Here is a 23,429-nt window from a genome sequence, read left to right on the forward strand (position 1 = left end):
GATCACAACCAGTTACAGATTTCTTTGTTCCTTCTCCACTCCCACTGCTTCACTTGACTAGCCTTTAAAAATAAAAATTAAAAAATTAAAAGAAAAACTCCAGTCTAAAATGTCAATAGGAAATGTCAGCATCAACACATGACTATTTTTTCCTCTTAAAAGTATTTACCAGATTATTCCACCTTAAGAAAAAGATGTGTTTCCTAGGGTTGTACATTCCAAAAGCTTGGAAGCAGTGACATCCAAGTAGTTAAACCATTCCTAGTGGTTATAGAGCTCAGATATGATGATAATGAGTAGGTACTGTTTCCCCATGAAAAGGATAACAAACCTTCATTAAGTTAATGATTTATAGCAGGTATGGACATCAAGAAACAGATTGGGATTTCCTTCTCCAGTAAGCAGAGAAATATTTAAAATTATTGGGCTTCTCTCAAAAGTATCAGGATTCTGCGAACCTTAATACTTGGGGCCTGTTTCTTCTTTTTCTATATTTGAAGTGAGATTTTTACCTGGGAAGTCTCTTCTATTTGTATTCATTGTGATTGCTGATAGGTTTGAATTTACTTTCACCCCATTATGTACTTTGTGTTTGTTCTAGCTTTTTCCCCTCTTTTTGTTTTTGCCCTTCTTTAAGTTTTTTTTTTTTTTTTTCCCTTCCTCTCCTCCCCACCATACTCTCTTAAAAATGGTGTTTGGGCTCTTCTTTTAGTGCTGATTTTGACGGTTTTTAAATTCGTACCTAGGCTGGGCACAGTGTCTCACGTCTGTAATCCCAGCACTTTGGGAGGCCAAGGTGCGCAGATCACCTGAGATCAGGGGTTCAAGACAAGCCTGGCCAACATGGTGGAACCCCTTCTGTACTGAAAATAAAAAAAAATTAGCCAGGTGTTGTATGTGCGTGTACTCCCAGCTCGAAAGGCTGAGACAGGAGAATCACTTGAACCTGGGAGGCAGAGGTTGCAGTGAGCCGAGTTCGTGCCACTGCACTCCAGCTTGGCCAAACAGAGTGAGATTCTGTCTCAAAAAAGAAAAAAAAAAATCTGCTTAAAAACACCTGAGGCCAATAAGTAGCTAAACTTAATGAGTTTAATGCTAGTATCCAAATGTAATTTCTATTGTTGTCCAGTATTTTAACTTTATGTATTCCATAAATTTTGCCTTAAACTGTTTTATACAGTCATTATTTGTTCCTACTTAACCATGTATTTAATATTTTTTGCTTTTAATTCTTTCTTGTATATGAGATCATCCTAATGGGAACACTTGTATTATGTTTAAAGTACATCCATTAAAAATTCTTTTCTGAAGATCTTCTGGTGTTAAGTATCTCAGGTATTTTTATTTCTTTTTTGTCTGAAAATTATCTTTCTTCATTCTTAGAGGATCGTTTTGCCATTAACACAATTTTAGGAGAACTATTTTTTATTAACATTCAATACATTCTTTTTTTTTTTTTAAACATTTGTTGTTTTTTGAGGAGTCAGACATTAATTGCCTTCCTGATCTCTTTTTTTCTCTCTGGCTTCATTAAAAGTCTTGTTTATATTTTCTCTGTAATTTGGTGTTGTAGTTTCCAGTTATCCTGCTTTGGATTTGTTGGACTGCTTTAGGTATCAAAAATTCTTTTGTTTTTCCTTGAATATGGTCTTGTTCTATATCACCTTCTTGAACTTTTTTTTTCAATCTGTCCTCTATTCTAAGCTTTCTTATTCTTCACCTCTTGATGATGACTTTGTGCTGTTTGTTGAATAAATCTTGTGAATTCATCTTCCCAGTTTACGAACTCCCTTTTTAGTTGCATCTTAATATGCCATTCACTTCCTTCATTTTTCTTTCTTTTTTTTTTTTAAAAAAAACTCTTTTCCTCTTTATCTCTGGTAATTTTATTTTCCTATGTTTAATTTCGTTTATCTTAACTCAGTTGTGTTGAGTCTCCTGATGAGCTTGTCATAGACATTCTTGATCTCTGTTACCATGTCTTTTGTTTCTAACATTTTCATTTTACTTTTATATTTTTCTTTTGTCTGCTAAAATTCTCCATCGATGTGTGTTGTCTATACCTTTTCCAGTGAACATATAACATATTAATAGTTGATTGAAATTCTGTGTCTAGTAGTTCTAGCATCTGGATCCACTCTAATTTCTGTAGACTGCTCTGTTGATTGCTTTGTCTCTTGGCAGTGTTTTGTTTTACCTTTCCTTTTTTATGTGAGTTATAATTTTGGATTTAATGCTAGGCATTGGGTATAGGGCTGTAGCTTTTAGGCCTAGAGATGAACATGCTTCTACTGGAGTTGAGCTTGGTTTGGATTCTGTTGGTGTTACGGTTACCTTCAGTGCACCAGTGGTTTCAAGTTTGTTTAGTGTTACATTGTCCTTGAGTTTGCTGGAAGATTTTTCTCAGTGTTCCTGCACCACTCAGTTTTAGGACTTCTCTGTGCTCTTGTGCTTCAGCAAGGTCTCTTCATTTTCTCATCTCTCCTCCAAATATAGATTGCTATTGGTTATTCCTTATTGCTTGCTAGCCTGGCAGTGGGGAGGAGGGCACTTAGGGCTTTCTTGTCCTGGTCAGGCCTCACCTGTTGGGCTGCTGTTTATCATCTCTGGCTCATTTTCAAGTTTTCTTTTGTGGAAAGTTTTTAAATTATTTCTTTCTATTCTCTAATATTTTCGGTATATTGGAGTGTTTTCAAGTGTAATTCTGCCTTTTGGGCGGGCTCATTATTTTAAATTATGTCTTACATCCTCACACGATTTTGATGTAGTTGGGGTGGTTTTTTTTGTTGTGTTTGTCTATGAGTTCATATGTCTTGGAACTTTAGGTACGACAATACTTTGAGGCTTGTGTTAAAGTCGCATTTTTGTTGGCAGGGTATGGTGGCTCACGCACACCTGTAATCCCAGCACTTTGGGAGGTCAAGGCGGGTGAATTACCTGAGGTCAGGAGTTCGAGATCAGCCTGACCAACATGATGAAACCCCATCTCTACTAAAAATACAAAAATTAGCTGGGGGTAGTGGTGCATACCTGTAATCCCAGCTACTTTGGAGGCTGAGGCAGAAGAATAGCTTGAACCCAGGAGGCAGAGGTATAGTGAGCTGAGATTGCACCATTGCACTCCAGCCTGGGTGACAGGAGTGAAACTCCTTCTCAAAAAAAAAAAAGTTGCATTTGTATTTGTTGTTTCTGCTATTGCATATTAATAGTGCTGAATGTCTTTCAGTTTACTTGAGTGCTTGAGGTATTATGAATTCAAAGTACAGATCTGCATGAGGGATGGCTTGTGGTTTTGATTTCTCAGGGGAAGGGAATTTTTGTTTAGTTGCTTCCCCTCCTCTCCTCCTCCCAGTGCCAAGCAAGTTTTCTTCCTGTCCCCTTCTGCTTATGCCATGCTTACCCTTGTAACAAGGGTGTAGCTGTTTGGCATGAGCTTTATGCCAAACATAGGTTTCTATTAGCTTCCTCAACTTTGGTAGAGTCTCTTGTTTCATCTCTTGTCTCTCTCACTCCCTAGAAACATCAGAGTGAAAAGTCATTTCTTTAGAGTTTAACAGAAACTGTCTGGTAGATCAGGGACTTTATTGGTTTCCCAAGTTCAAGTATTCTTGGTTTTACATCACTCTTGGCCTTTGGATTCTGTACCTTTTGTGCCATTTCGTTCTCTTTGTGGTTTTATTTTTTTAAATCTTACATTGTTTTTAATGCAGGCTTTAATGTTTTAAATACCACAATTCTGTTATTTTCAGTGGGAACCTTGTTGAGGGCATTTAATTCTTTTTATTCCTGAAATAAAAGTCATGATTAGGTTTTTCTTTGAAGTTGATACTTTACCCAAGATTTTGAAATGTAGAAAGCCTTTCCTTCCATTTTTACTCTGTTAAACGTTTGTAGTTTAAATCTCTGCATTGCTCAGTAAGTGGTAGGTATTAAAAGATGTAAGAATCTCATAATATTGGACTTTTGCCTAAAGTAGATAATCTTTTATCTTTTGGGATAGGGCAGTATGAAGTTGGACTTTTTAGTCACACTTGGGTTTTGGGTCCTGATTCACCTACTTGTGTGAATTAACTTTTTTCTTTTCTTTTCTTTTTTTTGAGATGGAGTCTCACTGTGTTGCCCTGGCTGGAGTGCAGTGACATGATCTTGGCTCACTGCAACCTCTGCTGCCCAGGTTCTAGCAATTTTCCTGCCTCAGCATCCGGAGTAACTGGGATTATAGGCACCTGCCACTGTGCCTGGCTAATTTTTGTAGTTTTTAGTAGAGACAGGGTTTCACCATCTTGACCAGGCTGGTCTTGAACTCCTGACCTTGTAATACACTTGCCTTTGCCTCCCAAAGTACTGGGATTACAGGCATGAGCCACCACACCTGGCCTGTGAATTTCCTTTTATGAGAATCTGTACCATCTGTTACAATAGGAAAAGTAGCTATGTAATAGGGTTATTGTGAGCCTTAAATGAGGTAAGTTAGTTTCTGATATATGGCCTTGTGCATACCTTTTGAGTACTTTATACATAATTCCAAGGGCCTAATGTATTTAAGGCAAAAGGGAAAATTTAATTAAATACCCATTTTGGCAGGTATCTTGAATATCAGGTGAACAAAGATGAATATATTACATAATACAGTTCCTGCCTTAGAGAGCTTGTCATCTTATTAGTGATGTTGATATGCTTACTGCTATATAAAGAGTAATAATACCTTTCTGGAGTGGAGGAGAGATTGGTTGAACTAGGTCCTGAGATGTAGGTAGGAGGCCAATATGTTGGCAAAGAGGGAATGGGCTTTTAGGCAAAAGTGACAGCTGCATATGTAAAGGTGTGAAGGCAGTAGAGAACGTGTCCCATTTATGAGAAGTCTAGGTGTGTATACACAATAAGCCAGTCGAGGTCTGAGAAGAGGAATGTCTCTTGTGATTATGGAAGAGATGGCAGTTGTGATAGGTAGTGTCTTAATGATAGCATATGACAGAATGGGTATGATAACACAAATTGAAGAATTATGTTACTTGGCAGAGTATAAGTTATTTATAGGGGCACGTGAATAGTCACACTGAGTTGGCTGCTACTTATTTTTGAACTCACACTGAACAGAACACATTAGACATCAGCTTTTTCTGAGAAATCATTAGGAAATTTTGCATATCTCATGAAAATTTTTGTTGAAAAGCGAATAAGGGAGCAGCTTTTCCAGGATTAAGTATAAGATAAGGTGATACAAGTATTTTGAGGATGGAGTTTATAATGCCATTGAATATCAAATGTAAGAGTTTAAAATTTATTTGATGTAAACATTAGAGGTCTGTTGTGGCAATTTGAACAGCAGACCTTAGTAATGGTGATTATTTGGGTGATTGGTCTGACCGTGCATGATAGAATTGGAGAGGAACATGCCTAAAGCAGCAGGATCACCTACTGCTGTAGTCTGTGACTGAGGTTATTAAGACTTGAATAAAGGAGTGGTAGTAATGGGAATGAAAGAGCATTATGAGAGGGATTTATAAAGAATTGGCAATCTGAGAGAGAACCAAACCTAAGATTTGGAAGACAAGCAGGGGTACTGAGAATGTTGATAAGATACAGTAGTCTCTCACACCCCCATATCCACAGTTTCACTTTCCATGTTTTCAGTACTGTGGTACTTTTGAAAGAGAGAGGAGCTAAATGATGAGAACACATGGACACATAGAGGGGAACAACACACACAGGGGCCTTTGGGAGGGTGGAGGTGGGAGGAGGGAAAGGATCAGGAAGAATAACTAATAGGTCCTAGGCTTAATACCTGAGTGCTGAAGTATCTGCATAACAAACCCCATGACACAAGTTTACCTATATAATAAACCTGCACTTGTACCCCTAAACTTAAAAAGAGAGACCATATTCCTATAACTTTTTTTTTTTTTTTTTTAAGAGACAGGGTCTCTGTGTTGCCCAGGATAGACATTAACTCCTGGGCTCAAGTGATCCTCTTGCCCCAGCTTCCCTGGTAGCAGGGACTGCAGGCGTTCGCCACTGCATCCTCCACATAACTTTTATTACAGTATATTGTTATTATTATTGTATTTTATTATTTAATCTCTTCCTGTGCCTAATTTATAAATTAAACTTTATCATAGATATGTAAATATTGAAAAATATGTGGCATATATAGGATTTGGTACCATCTGCAGTTTCAGGCATTTAGTGGGGATCTTGGAATGTATCTCCCTCGGATAAGGGGCCACCACTGTGCTTGGGTGGGTGCCTAGGAAATTTTTGGTAATATCAAGAGCTCTGACATTAGCAGAAAGAGTAGTTATAGGGGAAAACCGAAACCACCATTTGTTATTTATTAGATGTGAGCTTAGTTATAAAGGTAGATATTAGAGCATGTCAATACGCCTTTATAAAAATAGTCATTTAAAAAATTATGGCATAGTCTGTGATTGGACAGGCAGTGCAGTCTTCTGTCAGTGGCATAAGCTGTTGAGAGAGAGAGGTCTATATTCCTACTCACCTTTAAAAAATTATTTTTTATTTTTTATTTTTTTGAGACAGGACTTTTGTCCTGTCACCCAGGCTGGAGAGCAGTTGTGCAGTCATAGCTCACAGCAGCTTTGAATTCCTGGGTTCAATCCATCTTCCCACCTCAGCCTCCTAAGTAGCTGGTACTACAGGTGGACACCACCATGCCTGGCTAATTTTTTTTCCCCCTGTAGAAATAGGGTCTTGCTGTGTTGCCTAGGTTGCCAACTCACCTTTAATAAGTATCACTGTTGTGAGAATGGAATGTCACTAATATCTTGAGATTTTTCTTTGCCAGAAGAAAGTAGAGATAGTAATACTTGCTTACAGGGCTGTTGTGTGAACGAAGTGCTTAATATATATGCATGCTGGCCCATTTTAAACTCCTAACAAATGTTAATTTTACATTTTATTTTCCTACTTAAAAGATGCCAACCTTACTTGTGGCTATTGTCATGCATTAAGGTAAAAATTAAAGAATATTGCATAACATTTTCTTATTTTGTTAACAATTAGCTGAAACCATAACCATGATTGTTTGCTAAGTAAAATATGTACATAATCAGGCAGTTTGTAGTAAGAGGAACTCTGAAGTTGTAATTATTGAATGTGTAGGTGTAGTTAACAGCCTTCATTTCTGGTAAGTGACTTTACCTAGAGGATGTATGTTTATGTGCATGAGAGAGACTGTTTCCTGGAAGGAAACTGTGGTCTCCAGATCTTTATGATAACATCACCTTTAATCTCAGACTGTTTTCTTGAGGCAGTTTCTTGTAAAAAGTAAATGAAACTTCTTTATGAGCCTGTTAAGACTCCACAGACTGTCAGTAATACATAAAATTTTGATATTTAATCGGGAATATGAACATGTGTTTCAGGTAGAGAATGCCAAAGATAATGAAGATAGTATTTTACAAAGAGAAATTCCTGCTAGACAATCTCGAAGAAGATTTCGGAAAATTAACTATAAAGGAGAGCGCCAAACCATTACTGATGATGTGGAGGTTAACAGCTATCTTTCTGTGAGTATGTTTAGGAACGCTTCATGAATCGTCCTTAATTTTCATATATAGTATCTTTAAATTATACGTATGGTAATATCAACACATTGGGCTCTGTGTGTAAAAGTTTGGGGCAGGTAAATATATGATCTTTTTAAGTGCTTCTGTTTGGTTGAATTGGTTAGGAATACTCTTACCAGTGGGAGTTCTGTTTTTGCTTTTTTATTGTTGTTTAAATAAAGAAACAAGTTCTCAGGCTGGCCGAGGTGACTCACACCTGTAATCCCAGAGCTTTGGGAGGCCCAGGTGGGCGGATCACAAGGTCAGAATTGGAGACCAGCCTGGCCAATATGATGAAACCCTGCCTCTACTAAAAATACAAAAATTAGCCAAGTGTGGTGATGCACGCCTGTAGTCCCAGTTACTCGGGAGGCTGAAACAGGAGAATTGCTTGAACTTGGGAGGCAGAGGTTGTAGCGAGCCAAGATTGCACCATTGCACTCCAGCCTGGGCAACAGGAGCAAAACTCTGTCTCAAAAAAAAAAGGAAAAGAAATGTAAGCTGTGTCTTCAGAAGTCTTTAATTTTGTACTTGTGAATAGCTTTTTTTTTAGACTGAAAAGCAGTTAAATCAAGGAATAAGGGTAATCTTAAAAAATCAGGTGTATTTTTAGGGGAGAGGTTTCACATTTACCAGTTTCCAAAGGAGTCACGATTTCCAGAATATTTAAGCAATTAGTACAGAGCATTATGCTCTTGTTTGCATGTGTTAAAATAATGAAAAGGTTGGTTGATTACAGTGAAATTCCCAAGGATGTGTTTAGTTCTTTCGATTGTCATAAACAGATATTTACTCATTCCGTGTTAGGTGTTAGGAATAAGAAAGGTTATTTATAGAGTTGTTTATACTGAAATAAGTGATAGATTTAAGGCAGCTCTGATATTTGTCACATTTGCCTATTTGCATTGATTCAGTGCAGTAATGTGAAATAGTTCTAAAATTTATCGTATCTAGAACCACACTGTTATTAACAATTTATTTCTCTTTTTGTACAGTAAATTTCCACATCACTATGCAAGTAATACATGTCTTTTTTTGAAAAATTAGAAACAGGATTGTTCCCATCACACAGTTATATAACTATTTGAGGACATTTCACATATTCTTGGATAAAGCTTTTCAACATATAGATAAATATGTAAGGTGTTTGGCTAAGTTTTAAAAACTTAAATATATAAATTTTTCTAACTTTAAAAAACAAATATATAAACTGAACATCTTTGAATGCTATGAAATGTTTTTTCCATTATTCCTAATGACTACACAGTACTCCATTATAATAATATTCTATAATTTATTCACTTCCTGATATTTGATTATTTACATTGTTTACAGTTCTTCTTTTTTTTTTTTTGATATGGAATTGTCGCCAGGCTATAATGCAGTGGTGCAATCTCGGCTCACTGCAGCCTCCGTCTCCTGGGTTAAAGCGATTCTCCTGCCTCAGCCTCCTGAGTAGCTGGGATTGCAGGCACACACCACCACACCAAGCTAATTTTTGTATTTTTAGTAGAGACAGGGTTTCACTATGTAGGCCAGGATGGTCTCGATCTCTTGACCTCGTGATCCGCCTGATTTGGCCTCCCAAAGTGCTGGGATTATAGGTGAGCCACCACGCCTGGCCAGTGTGACTTTTTTTAAATGTAGAATGAGCACTTCTGTAATAGTAATAACATTTCTAAAATTCCTTTGAGTATTGCTGTAAGTTTGCAACAATTTTTTGAGATACAATTTTTTATAACTTTATTGCGATATTATAAGTATCATGCACTACTTATATTTAAAGTGCACAGTTTATAATCCCAGCACTTTAGGGTGCCAAGGGGAACAGATCACTTGAGGTCAGGAGTTCGAGACCAGCCTGGCCACTATGGTGAAACCCCATCTTTACTCAAAATACAAAAATTAGCTGGATGTTGTGGCACATGCCTATAATCCTAGCCTCTCAGGAGTCTGAGGCAGGAGAATCACTTGAACCCAGTAGGTGGAGGTTGCATTGAGCCAAGATCACACCATTGTATTTCAACCTGGGTGACAGAGAAGACTCCGTTTCAAAAAAAAAAAAATTAAAAGTACGCAGTTTGATCAATTTTGACATATGTATAATAAAACTTTGAAACCATCACCATAGTCAAGATTATGATTCCTTCCATCACCCTAACGTTTTGTCGTCTCCCTGTATAATTCATCCTTTCTAAATCCCCTTCCTCAAGTTACCGTTTATCTGCTTTTTGTCACTGTGGATTAGTTTTGTTTTCTAGACTTTTATGTAAGTGACATCATATAGCATGGATTTTTTTGGGGGGGGTTGGGCTTCTTTCACTCATTATAATGATTTTGAGACCTTTCCCTGTTGTGTCTATCAAAAGTATTTTTCCCCTCTTTTATTGGTGAGTAGCATTTAATTGTATGAATGTACCACAATTTGTTTCTCTGTTTGCCTGCTTATGAATATTTGGATTGTTCCAGTTTTGGGGAATTGCTAATAAAGCTACTATGAACATTTATGTACAAATCTTTGTTGATACATTACTTCCATTTTTCTTTTAATACCCAGGAGTGGGTGACTGGTCATATGGTAAATGTATGCTTAACTTTATAAGAAACTACCAAAATTGTTATTTAATGTGGCTGTTGCATTCTACATAATTTGTGTTCTTTGAGAATAACAGTTTCCACATGCTTACCAACACATGGTATTTTTACATTTTATTATTTTTAAAAATTCTAATAGTTTTGTAGTGGCATGTCATTTTGATTTTAATTTACATATCCCTGATGACTTACAATGTTGAGCTTCTTTTCATGTACTTATTAGTCACTTGTGTATTCATATTCTTCTGTAAAATATTCAAATATTTTTAGAGTTTGCAACAAATTTAAGTATCTTCACATATTCTCAGAAATTTTAGAGCTTTGATCTTTGAGGCATATAACTTTGCTATTTAGATAGCAGAAGCGTGATCGAGAGCAGTATTTAGTGGACAGGATGAGTAATCAAGCCAAGTAGAAAGAGTCCAGTATTTAGATGAGCCATCTATCTTTAATTCTTACTTCACTAACTGAATGATGAGGACAGTTCATCTAAATCTTTGGTGCCTCACCTCTAAAAATAAGGATATTGTAATACCGGGTTTGCCTGTCTTAGGAGGTGGTTATTGAAATTTTTAGAACATGTGTGTGTATTCACAGTCTAATCAATCAATAATAATTATAGATTCTTCCTTTCACATGTTTCAGAATTTGTGCTTCTCACTCAGGTTGCCCATGTAATTTTTTTAGTGTTCATCTTTTTCTTTATAGGACTGTTGTAATAGCATCTCCCAAATTCCTCCAGCCACCTTTCACTGTAAAAGCAGTATTTATTTACTTTAGAAGATTTCAAAAAATTATAAAACCTGGAAAGTATTGTTTAATTTCTTTATCAGAAGGTATCTACTTAATCAGTTTGTTTATTTGATTTAAAATTTTTTTTTTTGTCTTCTCTCTGAACCTGTTTTCCCTATCACTAGCCCTGTTTTCTACATCCTCTCCTATCCCCTTGCCACCAACTAGTCCATTTATTTTGCTTCTGTCAGTTCTAAGTGAAGCTCTAACAGTGTCAACTTGTTTTAAACTCTTAAATCTGTTTGTGGCCTATCACCAGTTATCAGAAAAATTCCAGTGATTTAGCATATAAGGACCTTCATAGTCTAGATCAGTCCTGTTTAATATAATTTTCTCTTATGATGGAAATGTTTTATATCTGTGCCTTCGAAATTGATAGCAGCTAGCTAGCCATAGTATTGAGCTGTTGAGCACAATTTACAGGTAAATAACCACATATTCCTAGTTGGACAACACAAATCTGGACTTTGTTCACTTTTCCAACTTTATATATTACCTGTTTTCTATGTATGTCCTACTTTTTGGCCATACGGAACAAATTAGCTGACCCTTGAAGAAACCATGTGTTTATGTACATCTCTTGTATATACTGTTCCTTTTACTTAAAATGTACTTTTATTCTTTGTCCTCTTAGCAAAAGCCGTAGGACTTAATTTCACATCATGTCATGGAGGACTCTGATTTTTTTCCTGGGAAGGGTTAGGTACATATCTGCACTTCCGTAATATCTTGTTTATGTGCCTGTAAGCACTCATTATGTTGAGTATAATTATAATTAAACCATATTGCAGTGTCATTGTTTATTTAAATATCTCTCTCATCAGAATGGATGTTCCTAGAAAATGTCAACCATTATAATTGTAACCTTAGAGTATATTGCCTGCCATAGAGAATGAAAGTGCCTGTTCTGTCAGCTTGCTTAGCCTCCTGTGTAACATGGGGCAAGTTGTATGACCTTTGTTTGTCTGTGTTGATAGATAATGTATAGTTTTAAAAAAGGATTAAGTGAGAGAATATATAAAAAGGGCTCTGCCTAGTGTCTGGTGCTCTGAAAAATATTCAGTAATGATAGTAGCATCCTATTGCTGTTGTTACTGTTACTATTCAAAAAATCTTTGTTTCTATTGCTTACAAAACGCTCTTATTTATTCCATACCTGGATGTAAAAAGTGCTTACCAAAATGTGTAAATATATTAAAATAAAAGTAAACAAGTAAGCTAAAGAATCAGAACAAAGGGAGAATAAAGGTAAGAAAAGTTAAATCAAGTTAGCTTGAAGTTAGAACAAACAACAATCAGACAACTAAAATTTACCCTCAGAATCACTCACTTTAAACAAGGTAATTCCTTTGTCCAATCTTAAAAGATAAAAGTAGTTAAAAAATGTGTATGAAATTCATTGATGAGTCGCTTTATTGTATACAATGAGCATCGAGAAGCCAATCAAATGAGATGGAGAATGTCTGCCAAGAAATGATGAACCTGATTTCGGGATTAATCACTTGTAGGCCTGTCTGGTAATAGTTAGCAAAGCCGTTTGTTTAGCCCAAAACAATCTCCTGGACATGGGAAGAAATACTATTATCTTATCCTTTTAAGTTTCTTGGGATTTTGTATTTATTTCATAATGAATACAAAATATTTTGCTAGTAACACATGTATTAATTTTTAAATACATTATATATGTTAAAAATGTAACTTATTTTTCCCCCAATGCTCTGTGTGATTTTTTTCTCCAGCCTGGGTAAAAAGAGTGAAACTCCGTTTTTTGAGACGGAGTTTCACTCTTTTTACCCAGGCTGGAGTGCAATGGCGCGATCTCGGCTCACCGCAACCTCCGCCTCCTGGGTTCAGGCAATTCTCCTGCCTCAGCCTCATGAGTAGCTGGGATTACAGGCACGCGCCACCATGCCCAGCTAATGTTTTGTATTTTTAGTAGAGACGGGGTTTCACCATGTTGACCAGGATGGTCTCGATCTCTTGACCTCGTGATCCACCCGCCTCGGCCTCCCAATCTGTGTGATTTTTAAAGGTTTTGAGGCCAAATTCAGTGGCTCATGCCTAATTCCTTGCACTCTGAGAGGCGGAGGTGAAAGAATCACCTGAAGCCAGGAGTTTGAAACCAAGCTGCGCAGCAAAGCAAGACCCTGTTGAAAAAAAAAAAAAAAAAAAAAAAAAAAGAAGATACAAAAATTAAAAATCTTGAGATTATATGGTATATAAATCCTTTTCTTCTTTAGCCCCAGTTTACATTTTCAGCTTTCTGGTCCCATTATGTTTGGAGGTCCCTACCTTTGGTCCTGTTCTCTTTCTCTGGAAGACTCTTACTGGTTTCTTTACCTAATTCTATACTTTGGTAAGTCAGTTTGAATCTTGCCACTTGCTCCCTTTATCCAGAATGGGCTTCTGTCATGTTCTCCTGATAAAGTCATGTTCAGCCCCCAAGAGTCCATTCATCCATGACCTCTTTAGAGAAGCCTTTCCTGACGTTTCCTGTACATAGAGTGCACTTCTCTTCATTGGTCCTATAGGATACTACATGTACTTGCATAAAAGGTGCCCATATTATTCTGCACTGTTCTGAAGATTAAAAAAAGGAATCAACTGCTTATTTAAGAATGCTTTAAATGCCTGTGTTTTTGATAAAATGTTTCATTTTAAATAGCATATAACAGTAAACATTTTCAAATGTAGTGAATTGAATTTTTAATATTGGTACATATGTAGAGTTAAATGGTAAAATTAAACCAAGACCGATAAACATGAAACAGCTTGGTTTCACCAAGGTCAAGCCCCAGTTGTGCCCTTATTTAACTTTAGTCTCTAGAATATCAGATCTCATTTGTGCTCATTTTTGTAGAAATATAATTGAGCCAGATTCTGGACATTTTTCAAAGGTTTAAAAATCTTTGTCGGTATTTGTGTACTTTAGTTAAGAAATTATAGTCCTTCTCTTTGATTTCCCCTTCCTGTTGTTGCTGTGTATTTTTGTTGTAGCTGTTTTTGAGACAGGGTCTCTGTTACTCAAGCTGTGAAATGCAGTTGTGCACAAGTTGTGGAGTGCAGTTGTGGGATCATAGTTCACTGTAAGCTCAAACTCCTGGGCTCAAATGACTGCCTTAGCCTCCTGAGTAGCTAGGACTACAGGCATGTGCTGCCACACCTAATTATTTTCAATTTTTGTAGAGACAGAGTCTTGCTACGTTTCCCAGGCTAGTATCAAATTCCTGGGCTCAAGCAATCTAATCGCTGCGGCCTCACAAAGCACTGGGATCATAGACATAAGCTTCTGCTCCCAGCCAGCTGGTATATTTTTAAATAACAAACAGTGTGACTGTATGAGTGTTTGTTATATGTTTGTTGTGTTATTAACTAGATCTCAAGTTCCTCAGTAGAGTACATCATAATTTTTTATTTCTTGTTCTCTATGTTGCTTAGGGTGCTTTTTATATTCTCAGGAACAGAATAAGCTGCTAGCCTTCCTCTCTTTCTTCATCATAGCATCTGCACAGACATGGAGCCAGCCAGCCCTTCCTAAAAGAACACCTGGAAAGGATTTCCATAGCAGCATTATGGATTTGGGTTTTTAATTCGGAGGGTTTCCCTTTCCTAAGACCTCTTTATTTATTTTCCTTCCATCAGTTTTTTGTTCTGGGATTGTGTAGTGTGTGGTAGGATAGTATGACACACCACAATCTACTTTTTCATTTTATGCTCATACATTTCTAATGTAGCAGGCAGTTCTTTTTCATTGCTACTCTTGTGATTACATCATGTTCTTCATTCTCTTTCTGTGCTCCATATTGTGTTTAGATTTAGAGAGATTAATGTGCACTTATCAATGCAGCTCAGTAAGAGGTGCTTGTTAGGACACCACGTCACTTACCACCTTTGTGGTGATACACTGAAAGATGGCTGGATGCTTTTACTTGACCGTGGGTGTGACCGCTTAAGGTATTATTGCAAGTGTGTTTTGCTTTTATGGAGAAAGAGGGGGGGAGAGAGAGAGAGAGAGAGTGAGTGTATGTGTGTGTGTGTGTGTGTGTGTGTGTGTGTGTCTTATTCATCAAGCCATTCCCATAGTAAGAAATAAGTCCTTCCCCTCACCTCCTCATGAGAAACTCGAGAACTTTGCTACAAACATGTGATTGCTGAGGTCTCTTCGTGGAGCACCAGTAAACAAAAAGTTTAAACATTTATCCAAGTGGAGGTGTAAACACTATTGTTGCATCAGTCATCAGGAGAATTTAGTGAAAGTCACCGAAGAAGTAACTTGTTAACATTGTGAACTTTATTTTGTATTTGTGGGCTTGTTAAATCCTGATTGTTTTTAATATGGTATTTCGTCAGTACTTTCAGAATAAAATGAATGAATAAACAGACTTTTGTTACTTCTAAACTCAGGAAGTTTATAAATAGGACCTTTGATAATCTTATTTGTATAGAAGACAGTGAGTGCTGATTACACTACTACTGAGAAATTTGGAGCCTCACCTCCAAGAATCTTCAGGTTTTCATTATTGCTTCTCTTCTCTCTTTATTTACAGCCCAGAATACTCTGAACAGGTGTATATTCTTTGTAGTTCTTTCCACCTTAAAAACAAAAGAGGACTTTCTGTTTTTGTTCATGAGTATCTAATATCCTTTAGGAGAATTTTCCTCATTTATCTTCTAGGAAATAATAAAGAATTCTTGATAGATTTTTTACCTAGTTAGAGGGTATTGAATCCACAAATAGAGAAAAAGCATACAAGTGATACAACTAAAACTAGGACAAATGCCAAGTTAGAGCAGATACTTTTTAAAAATTTTGTGAAGAAATGCTTATTGTAGAAATGTAAAATATATAGATGAGTATGAAGAAGGAAATGAATTTGCTATCATCCTCAGACCTGGAAATAGCTATGGTTACTTACAATTTTTTTTAATGTACTGTTGTCCCTCAGTATCCATGGGGGCTTGGTTTCAGGACCCCCTGCAGATATTAAAATTTGAGGATGTTCGAGTCCCTTATATAAAATGGTGTAGTAGTTTTGCATAATCTTTGCACATCCTTCCATATACAGTCATGGGTTGCATAATGACATTTTGGTTAATGGCAGACCACATAAATGACATCAGATTTTGGTACCTGTTTTTACTGTACATTTTCTGTGTTTAAATACATAAATACTTAACCATTGTGTTACAGTTGCCTACAGTATTCAGTAGAGTAACATGCTGAGCAGGTTTGTAGCCTGGGAATCATAGGCTATACCTCGTAGCCTAGGTGTATAGTAGGCTGTACTATCTAGGTTTGTGTAGCTACACTCTGTGATGTTTGCACAAGGATGAAATTGCCTAATGACACATTTCTAAGAATGTACCCCAGTTGTTAAGCAATGCATGATTATATTTGGAATCGTTTCTTGATTACTTATAATACCTAATACAGTATAAATGATTACTATACTGAAATTTGTATTTTTTTAAAGTTGTTGTAGTGTTTTTCTGTTTTTGGCTTTTGGGTTTTATTTGAGACAGGGTCTTGCTGTCAACCAGGCTAGAATGCAGTAGAACGATCACAGCTTTGATCTTCCAACTTAAGGGATCATTTCACCTCAGCCTCCTGAGTAGTTGAGATTACAGGAATGTGCGTCCACGTCCAGCTTACTTTTTTTGTAGAGACAGGATTTCATCTTGTTGCCCAGGTTGGTCTTGAACTCCTGGGCTCAAGCAATAGTCTACCTCAGCCTCCCAAAGTGTTGGGATTACAGATGTAATCACCAACACCCCCAGCCTGAACTATTATTTTTAATGAGTTTTTCCCAAAGTATTTTCAGTCTGCAATTTTTGGAATCTACAGGTACAGAACCCATAGTCATAGAGGGCTGACTGTATATATCTTTTGATTAATTTAAATCCTTCAATTAATTTAGATGATGCTGAATATTTAGTTATATATTCTTGTGTTTGTATTTCTCATGCAGTTAAATTTTTCCCAAAACATTATTTTCAATATTAATATTATGCCGTATGAGTGTAGCAAAGTATTCTCACACAGCTTCCAATTTTCTCCTGTTCCAAACAGCTTTTAGGGAAAAATCTGTACATGACTGATTACTTTCTTAGGATTGATTTATAGAAATTAATTTACTGGATTAAAGGTATGAAATTTATTTTAAGTTTGTACATAAATGTTGGTAACTTCTAAATAGGCATTTTAAAATTGTCTTTATCATTCACTGTGTATAAAATTCATGAGTAATAAAAAAAAATTCATGAGTATTAGGAAGAGAGCAGGCCGTCTGGTTGTCTGAGGCAATTGTTCCTCCCTTGATGGTGTGACACTAATTCAGACAAATTTGCCCAGAGAACCAGAATTAGAAAGACTTTTTATCATACTTGAAATATTTTATGGAGTAATTGCTAAAGAAAGCTCTTTTGATAATTGTTTAAAGCAGCCCAAATATTAAGGTATACCAGTGGACTAAGACAATGATTACGACAGCATTCCAGTTGGAAGGGGAATAACAACTACTCAGACATTGCGAACAAATTAATGCTGTTATTGCCTTTTAGTTTGATTTGGTATGTGTTTAGTAACTGTGCTGTGTTCTGTATGTGGCTTTTGCAGCACTAGAAAATGTAGTATTTAAAAGCACAGAAGGATTGTAATGGTTGTCTTTATAGACAAGGGATATAAAGGAATCCAGGAATTCACAGATAGTTTTAAATTAAGAGTTCATTTTTTGTCATTTATATATGTTGCTCTCTTTTTGAAGAATATTAATACACTGTTTTAAAACTTTAGATTTGCGTATACTTGAGTAACTGCATGTACAAAGTATGTGCAAGTATGAAAATGCTTGATACAGCTGCACAGTGTAGAGGGAAAGCAGAAGCATAGTGGTGCCTTTTATTGTTCTTTCAATTTCGGTGATTCTAATTATAGAAGCTTACATCACCTTGGTTGATGATGATGGTTTCTCTCTCCTTCTTGGTTTTTCTTCCTCTATTACTCCCTAAGGATGGATCCTCTTTCATAGTGCATGTGTGTCCAGCTGGTGGCTGTGACAGGTTTTCCACAAAAATGGGAGTGATCAGTTAGTGGATGTATATGACAGTATGCTGAAGCACACTGTTTCTTACAAAAGAAGAGAGGAGTGTTGGTACTCTTGCCTCCCTCCCTTCATGAAGGCTGAGGAATAGGTATGCAGTTTGAAAGCAGAAGTCCTGAGGGGCACCAGTAATTAGAGTTAACTGTGTCTGATAACTGCAAAGATGCATTTCAGATGTTCAGGTTAAACATGGGGGTATAGTGGTGGAAGAGATTGTTATGATCCTTTGAAAGGGCTTGTATGTGACCTCTGACCATTGCAGTCATTTATTCATGTATTTTCCAAAAGACTTAAAGTGTTTTCACTATGTAAATCAGTACAATTTAAGTTTATATTTCAAAAACCAAACACAACTAAAACACAGAAATGAATGCTCTTATATTTTGTAAAAGTATAGAATTTTTCTTTTGTTCTTTAACTTATTTGGAGTTTGACTTCTCTAAATTGTGATTATGATATTTCACTGCAGATTGGGAATAAATTATATTAATAAGTATAAATAAAATGCCTGGGTTAGTATAAATCCAGGTTTTGTTATTAGGTTTGTTTTTCATAATGCCTAGAATGTATATTCTCTTATGACTTGACTCCATCTGTGGTAACCTTTCCCTGCCTTTCTTTACAGTGTTGTCACATATTGACATAAAAGATAGGTTTATGGTTAGTTTAGTAACCATCAGAACCTTATATTTGCCTTTCTAAACATGATTTCAAGTATTTCAGTTTGTATTTTTGTTTAAATAATATACACAGTTAACAAATTTTAATAACTGTGACATTTATACTTTTATATAAGTATTTTGTAATGATTTGAAGCTTTGCAGAGTCAACATACATTGCTCTATTTTATAGTAGTCCAAAAGACCCTTCTAAAGCTAAATATTTCATTAATATGGGTTAGCATCATGGCATTTTATATGCAGGGGAGATGTGTTTGTAAGTGGCTGTCCTGTAGTCATTCTTAGACAGTATGTGGATGAGGACATTCTCCTTTGCTGCACTTAATTCATTTGAATTGATAAGATAATGAAATGAGATTGTGATAAAATTCTAAAAGTGATCCAAGTGACAAATGGGTTATTCAACTAGTCATTTATTTTAGTTATTTGATAAATTACTATTCTCTTCAAAGGATGTTTATTTCTTTGTTCAGTAATTAAAAGGTGAAGTCATTATTTCTTCAGAATGCTGGTAGATTCCCACGTTGACTCTGGAATTTGGCCTGTTTCTTTTCTTGGTATTGTTTCACAGGGATATTTTGCATGATAGGTTTACTATACAGTTCTCTGGAATCAAAGATACTATGAGATGATTGGTAGAACAAGGAAAAGGATGATGTCATCTTCATTTACAAGCCAAACTAAAGGAAAAGAGAGTTTTGTTCCTTTACTGAGTTGGTGTTTACTACAGTAGGTCTAACATATGGCACTAGTGGATTGCATTTAAAAAAACTGTGCAGCCGTTTTTTAAAGCAGCTAAGAAGAGATGGCTGTCTCCCTTGCTCAGCTTGAGGTCCTTCTTTGTGTGTTTATTAGCATGATTTATAAAAAGGGGGGAAAGGTTTGCATTAAAATTTTGCTTCTTGATTTGCCTTTAATATATTCTGTTGGTACTATACATGAATATAATTACTGTCTGTTGTTTGAATTCTTAGTATTCTTGAATCTTGCTACTAATATTTATGTGTAAAATACTCATCTTTTAGAAATTTATCTTTAGTGAAAGTTGTCCTCATGTACATACAAAGTACCTACTATCATTTTTCTATTTTAAAGAATGATTAAGATTAGATTTTAATCAATGTGCACTTGATACTTAATGTTCCAAGATGTACATGTGTGTATATACCAAGATGTAATGGTGTACATGTGATGTATTTCCAAGAATATTAAGTATCAAGTGGAATTCCATCTCATGTATGATTGATTTAAAATAAACTGAAACAAAGAAAATGGTGCTTGAAAATCAACCTGTATAAATATTCCATGTTTTATGTTCAGAAAACTAGTCATGCTTGTTTGCATTTGTGAGATTTAATTTTATATTTAAATGCAGGTATTGTGTATTTTGGTATTGTGTCTTTTGGAATTTGGAATTTTGGCAGAAAAACTTAGTTTTTAAAAGCTTTATGAAAATCTAAATAATTACATATTTTGAAAGCATAACTTGTCTTTGTTCACAATTATACTTAGTTTAACTGAAATTCTAGATTTATAAGTAGCAGCGTAATTCAGACTGGCAGCATAATGTTGTTCAGAAAGTTACTCAGACTTTGCTGAAAGATACTGGACGAACTTATTCTTTTTGTGCCTAATGACAAGATGTTTCTTCTGCAGTCAGTGAAGTCCTTTGTTAAAATACCTGTCTCCCAGGTAACAGCTCCTCTTATGTTGCGCAGCCCGTTTTCCCCAAAATAAAATTGTTAGGTGAATAAAGCAAAATAATTCTATTGCTTTGATTTGTTCACCGATTGTTATTCTCATAATGTTGCTGCCTGGAGGTGCAGCTAACTATATTTTACTATTGGGTACTGTGTCTTAAAGGATTGGCCTTTAGAAGCCACCATTGCAAGCTTAGTTGGAGTATCTTCTGCCTTGTAGCAGAAGCATGAAGAGCAAGGATGGGTACCAGTAGTATTGTGTTTTCAGATGGAAAAGGGTGTGGCAAAATTAAAATCTTTTTCTGTAATTTCTACCAAAAAGGGGGGGCAGCAATTTTTTTTTAGTTCACACTCACTTTGGAAGCAAGTTTAATCATTTTCTTTGATTTCTTCTGAGTGAGTTTTGCTGGCTTCTTGTCTTTCTAGGAATTGAGCAGTGGGCTACAGGAAAGTACCATGTTGTGTAGGTGATTCTTTCTCAAAGGAGTTGGTGCATGCTGCAACTATTGCTGTACATGTGATTTTTTTCCAGCTTTCCTTTGCAAAATGAAATTTATTTCCATTTAAATTTACTATCTACATACAAATCTTAGTATTAGTTTGTATGTTTTTAATGTTAGAGTTCAGAACAGTTATTTGGTAAATAGCAAATTTTGCAAGTAGAAACCTCTTGTTAACAAATACATGTGACATTTGAGAACCTAGGCTGCCTTATCTATTTGGAATGCAATGGTATCTTAACAGAGCTTATTATTTTACCTTAGGACAATACTGTATTATATTTGAATAATAATAGGAAATATAGCTTCTCAAATATAGCTGTGTATCATTGTACAGAATTAAAAATCAAAATGGATTTTTAAAACTGTTGAGTAGAAAGGGTGCTTAAGCCAATTTTTTTTCTTAAAGAATTTAGCTTGCTGACATGTCTCATGGAAGGGAGGATTGAGGTTGTGGATATGCTGTGTGTGTGTGTGTGTGTGTGTGTGTGTGTGTGTGTGTGTGTGTTTTCAATAAATTGCTCTTTGGGCTACATCTGCAGATACAGTAGCCAATTGATCTAATGCAGTTTCTGGAGGCTTTCTGTACAGGTGATGTCATCCTTTTAGCTCTATTCTCCTCCCACTCTCTTTCCTTCTTATTAGATATTTCATCTTGCTGCAGAGCATAGAATCAATAGGAGCTTCTCCTTAGGGAACTGCTGTGAAACAGGCAAGGACAGTAGGAATTAAGACAGTAACATTCAGTCTTGCTTTAGCAAAAGGTATAGTGGTTTTGTACCATATTATATAAAAAATGTTTAACCAGAAAAGCCAGACTTACAACAGTGCTGTTTTACTGATGCATTAGAACAAGAAGCAGTGCTGCAGAGCTGTAAACAGTGCATGTGAATAGAGAAAATAGTTAGAATTTTGGAGATTCTTAGGCATTCTACAGAACAAACCTGTTAGTTACATATATTATCTAACTGCTGTTTGCTCTAACTGCCATCTGCTCAGCGGTGTTTTTTTTGTTTTTTTTTAAACCTCTGGTGGTTAAGAATATAAAGAAGAAAACTTTAATCTTCAGGATACAATGTTTATTTTTGATGCAGAAGAATCACTGCTGCAGTGTTTGTTCTACAAAATGAAATAAGTTGAAGAAAAGGCAAAGCTATATTACAGAGAGGAAAGATTTCACAGAATCCAGGAACACAGATTTGGTGCATGTTGCCTGATTTGCTTTGATTGATACTGTATTAACTGTTGTGCTGCCACTCTGCATGTCTGTGCCAGGTGCTTGAGGCCGTATGTATATGTCTGTATATACCGAGCCAGATATGTAAACATCTTCATTTACTGTGATTTGCTTGTTAAAGTGAATGTTTTGATTTAGAACAATACTTTACTGAAAGCTCCTGATTTCAGTTTTTAAAGGGGTTTGGAGAGGCTGCCTTTATATAAACACTGTAGTGGTACGTGATTTGTAGAAAGAAACTTAGCAGAATTTTGTCACCATACTCATCACTGTGGCTCTGGTTTGAAAAGGAAACTACCCTTTCCAGCCTAGGAAATGGCTTTTCTTGTTCGCTGTTATGCCAATTGTCTTCAGCCATGGGCCTCCAAAGTAAGTAATTGTTATTTTCTTTGTGATTGATTTAATCCAGTTATCAAATTTTATTTTGAATTGTAAATGAGCTTTATTGTGCTGTTATAGCTTCTAAACTTTAAAAATAAGAGCTACAAAGTAGTCTTTATTGCCATTTTGTTTTTAAATTTAAAGAAACCTCTAAAACATTCTAATATGACCTCTAAGAAGATTTGAAAGATGGCTTTTAAACCTATAGACTTAGAATGCAGTGCATTTGAGATATACTCTCTTCAGACTGAATTTCCTTTGATAATGACTATTGCTGTGTACTTATTAGTGATCATACTCTAACTTGCCTCATTTTCTTAATTTAGTCTAATTTCTAGATTATGACATTTTTCATTAATATGCTGTCAGATAAATTATGATTGAATTGTGCTGTTTTACAACTGAATTGTGCTGTTTTACAAAGGTTAGTTGATAATTCTTAAGCAGTGAAGTAATATGAAGAAAATACTCATGAAAATCAGTTATGTAAAAATATTTAAATAATGAGTCTAAGTATTTTCAAAATAGTAAACCATTAGCTGGAGACTATTTAAGGTCATCTATCATACTTGTCTTTTTTAAATAAACATAATAACTCGCAAAAAAGCAAAGTGCTATACAACATTCCAGGCTAGGTTGTAGGAAAATAAAACTAATTCAGCAAGTTTTATTACAGATAGTGGCTATTTATATAGTCTGTAATTTGATGCCACTCAAGTTATCTTTCCTGTCTCATGTATGTATTATAAAACAATGTTTTTTCAAAACATTTAAATTATAACATTTAATATGTTAAGATTTTTTCTGGTTCTCTTGCATACAGACAGGCACAATAGAGACACTTCTTCCTGTGGTCTGAAATCATGTCTTTGTTTC

At 35.6% G+C, this 23,429-nt stretch overlaps 1 protein-coding gene across 12 annotated transcripts in view; it reads left to right on the plus strand.

Moving 5' to 3' along the window:
• Window positions 1-23,429, plus strand: part of RAPGEF6 (Rap guanine nucleotide exchange factor 6) — a 234,319-nt gene that overhangs the window by 98,266 nt on the left and 112,624 nt on the right. For 11 of the 12 annotated variants that reach the window (XM_037739935.1, XM_017532126.2, XM_017532129.2 and 8 more), the window contains one exon: window positions 7,386-7,529. In XM_037739935.1, coding sequence (XP_037595863.1) covers window positions 7,386-7,529 — 144 coding nt within the window. Of the gene's footprint in view, window positions 1-7,385; window positions 7,530-12,929; window positions 22,542-23,429 lie in introns of those variants that run through there. The other variant, XM_017532134.2, reaches the window with a different exon arrangement.

The sequence above is a fragment of the Cebus imitator genome, unplaced genomic scaffold, assembly GCF_001604975.1.
Source record: "Cebus imitator isolate Cc_AM_T3 unplaced genomic scaffold, Cebus_imitator-1.0 Scaffold76, whole genome shotgun sequence".
Lineage (NCBI taxonomy): Eukaryota > Metazoa > Chordata > Mammalia > Primates > Cebidae > Cebus > Cebus imitator.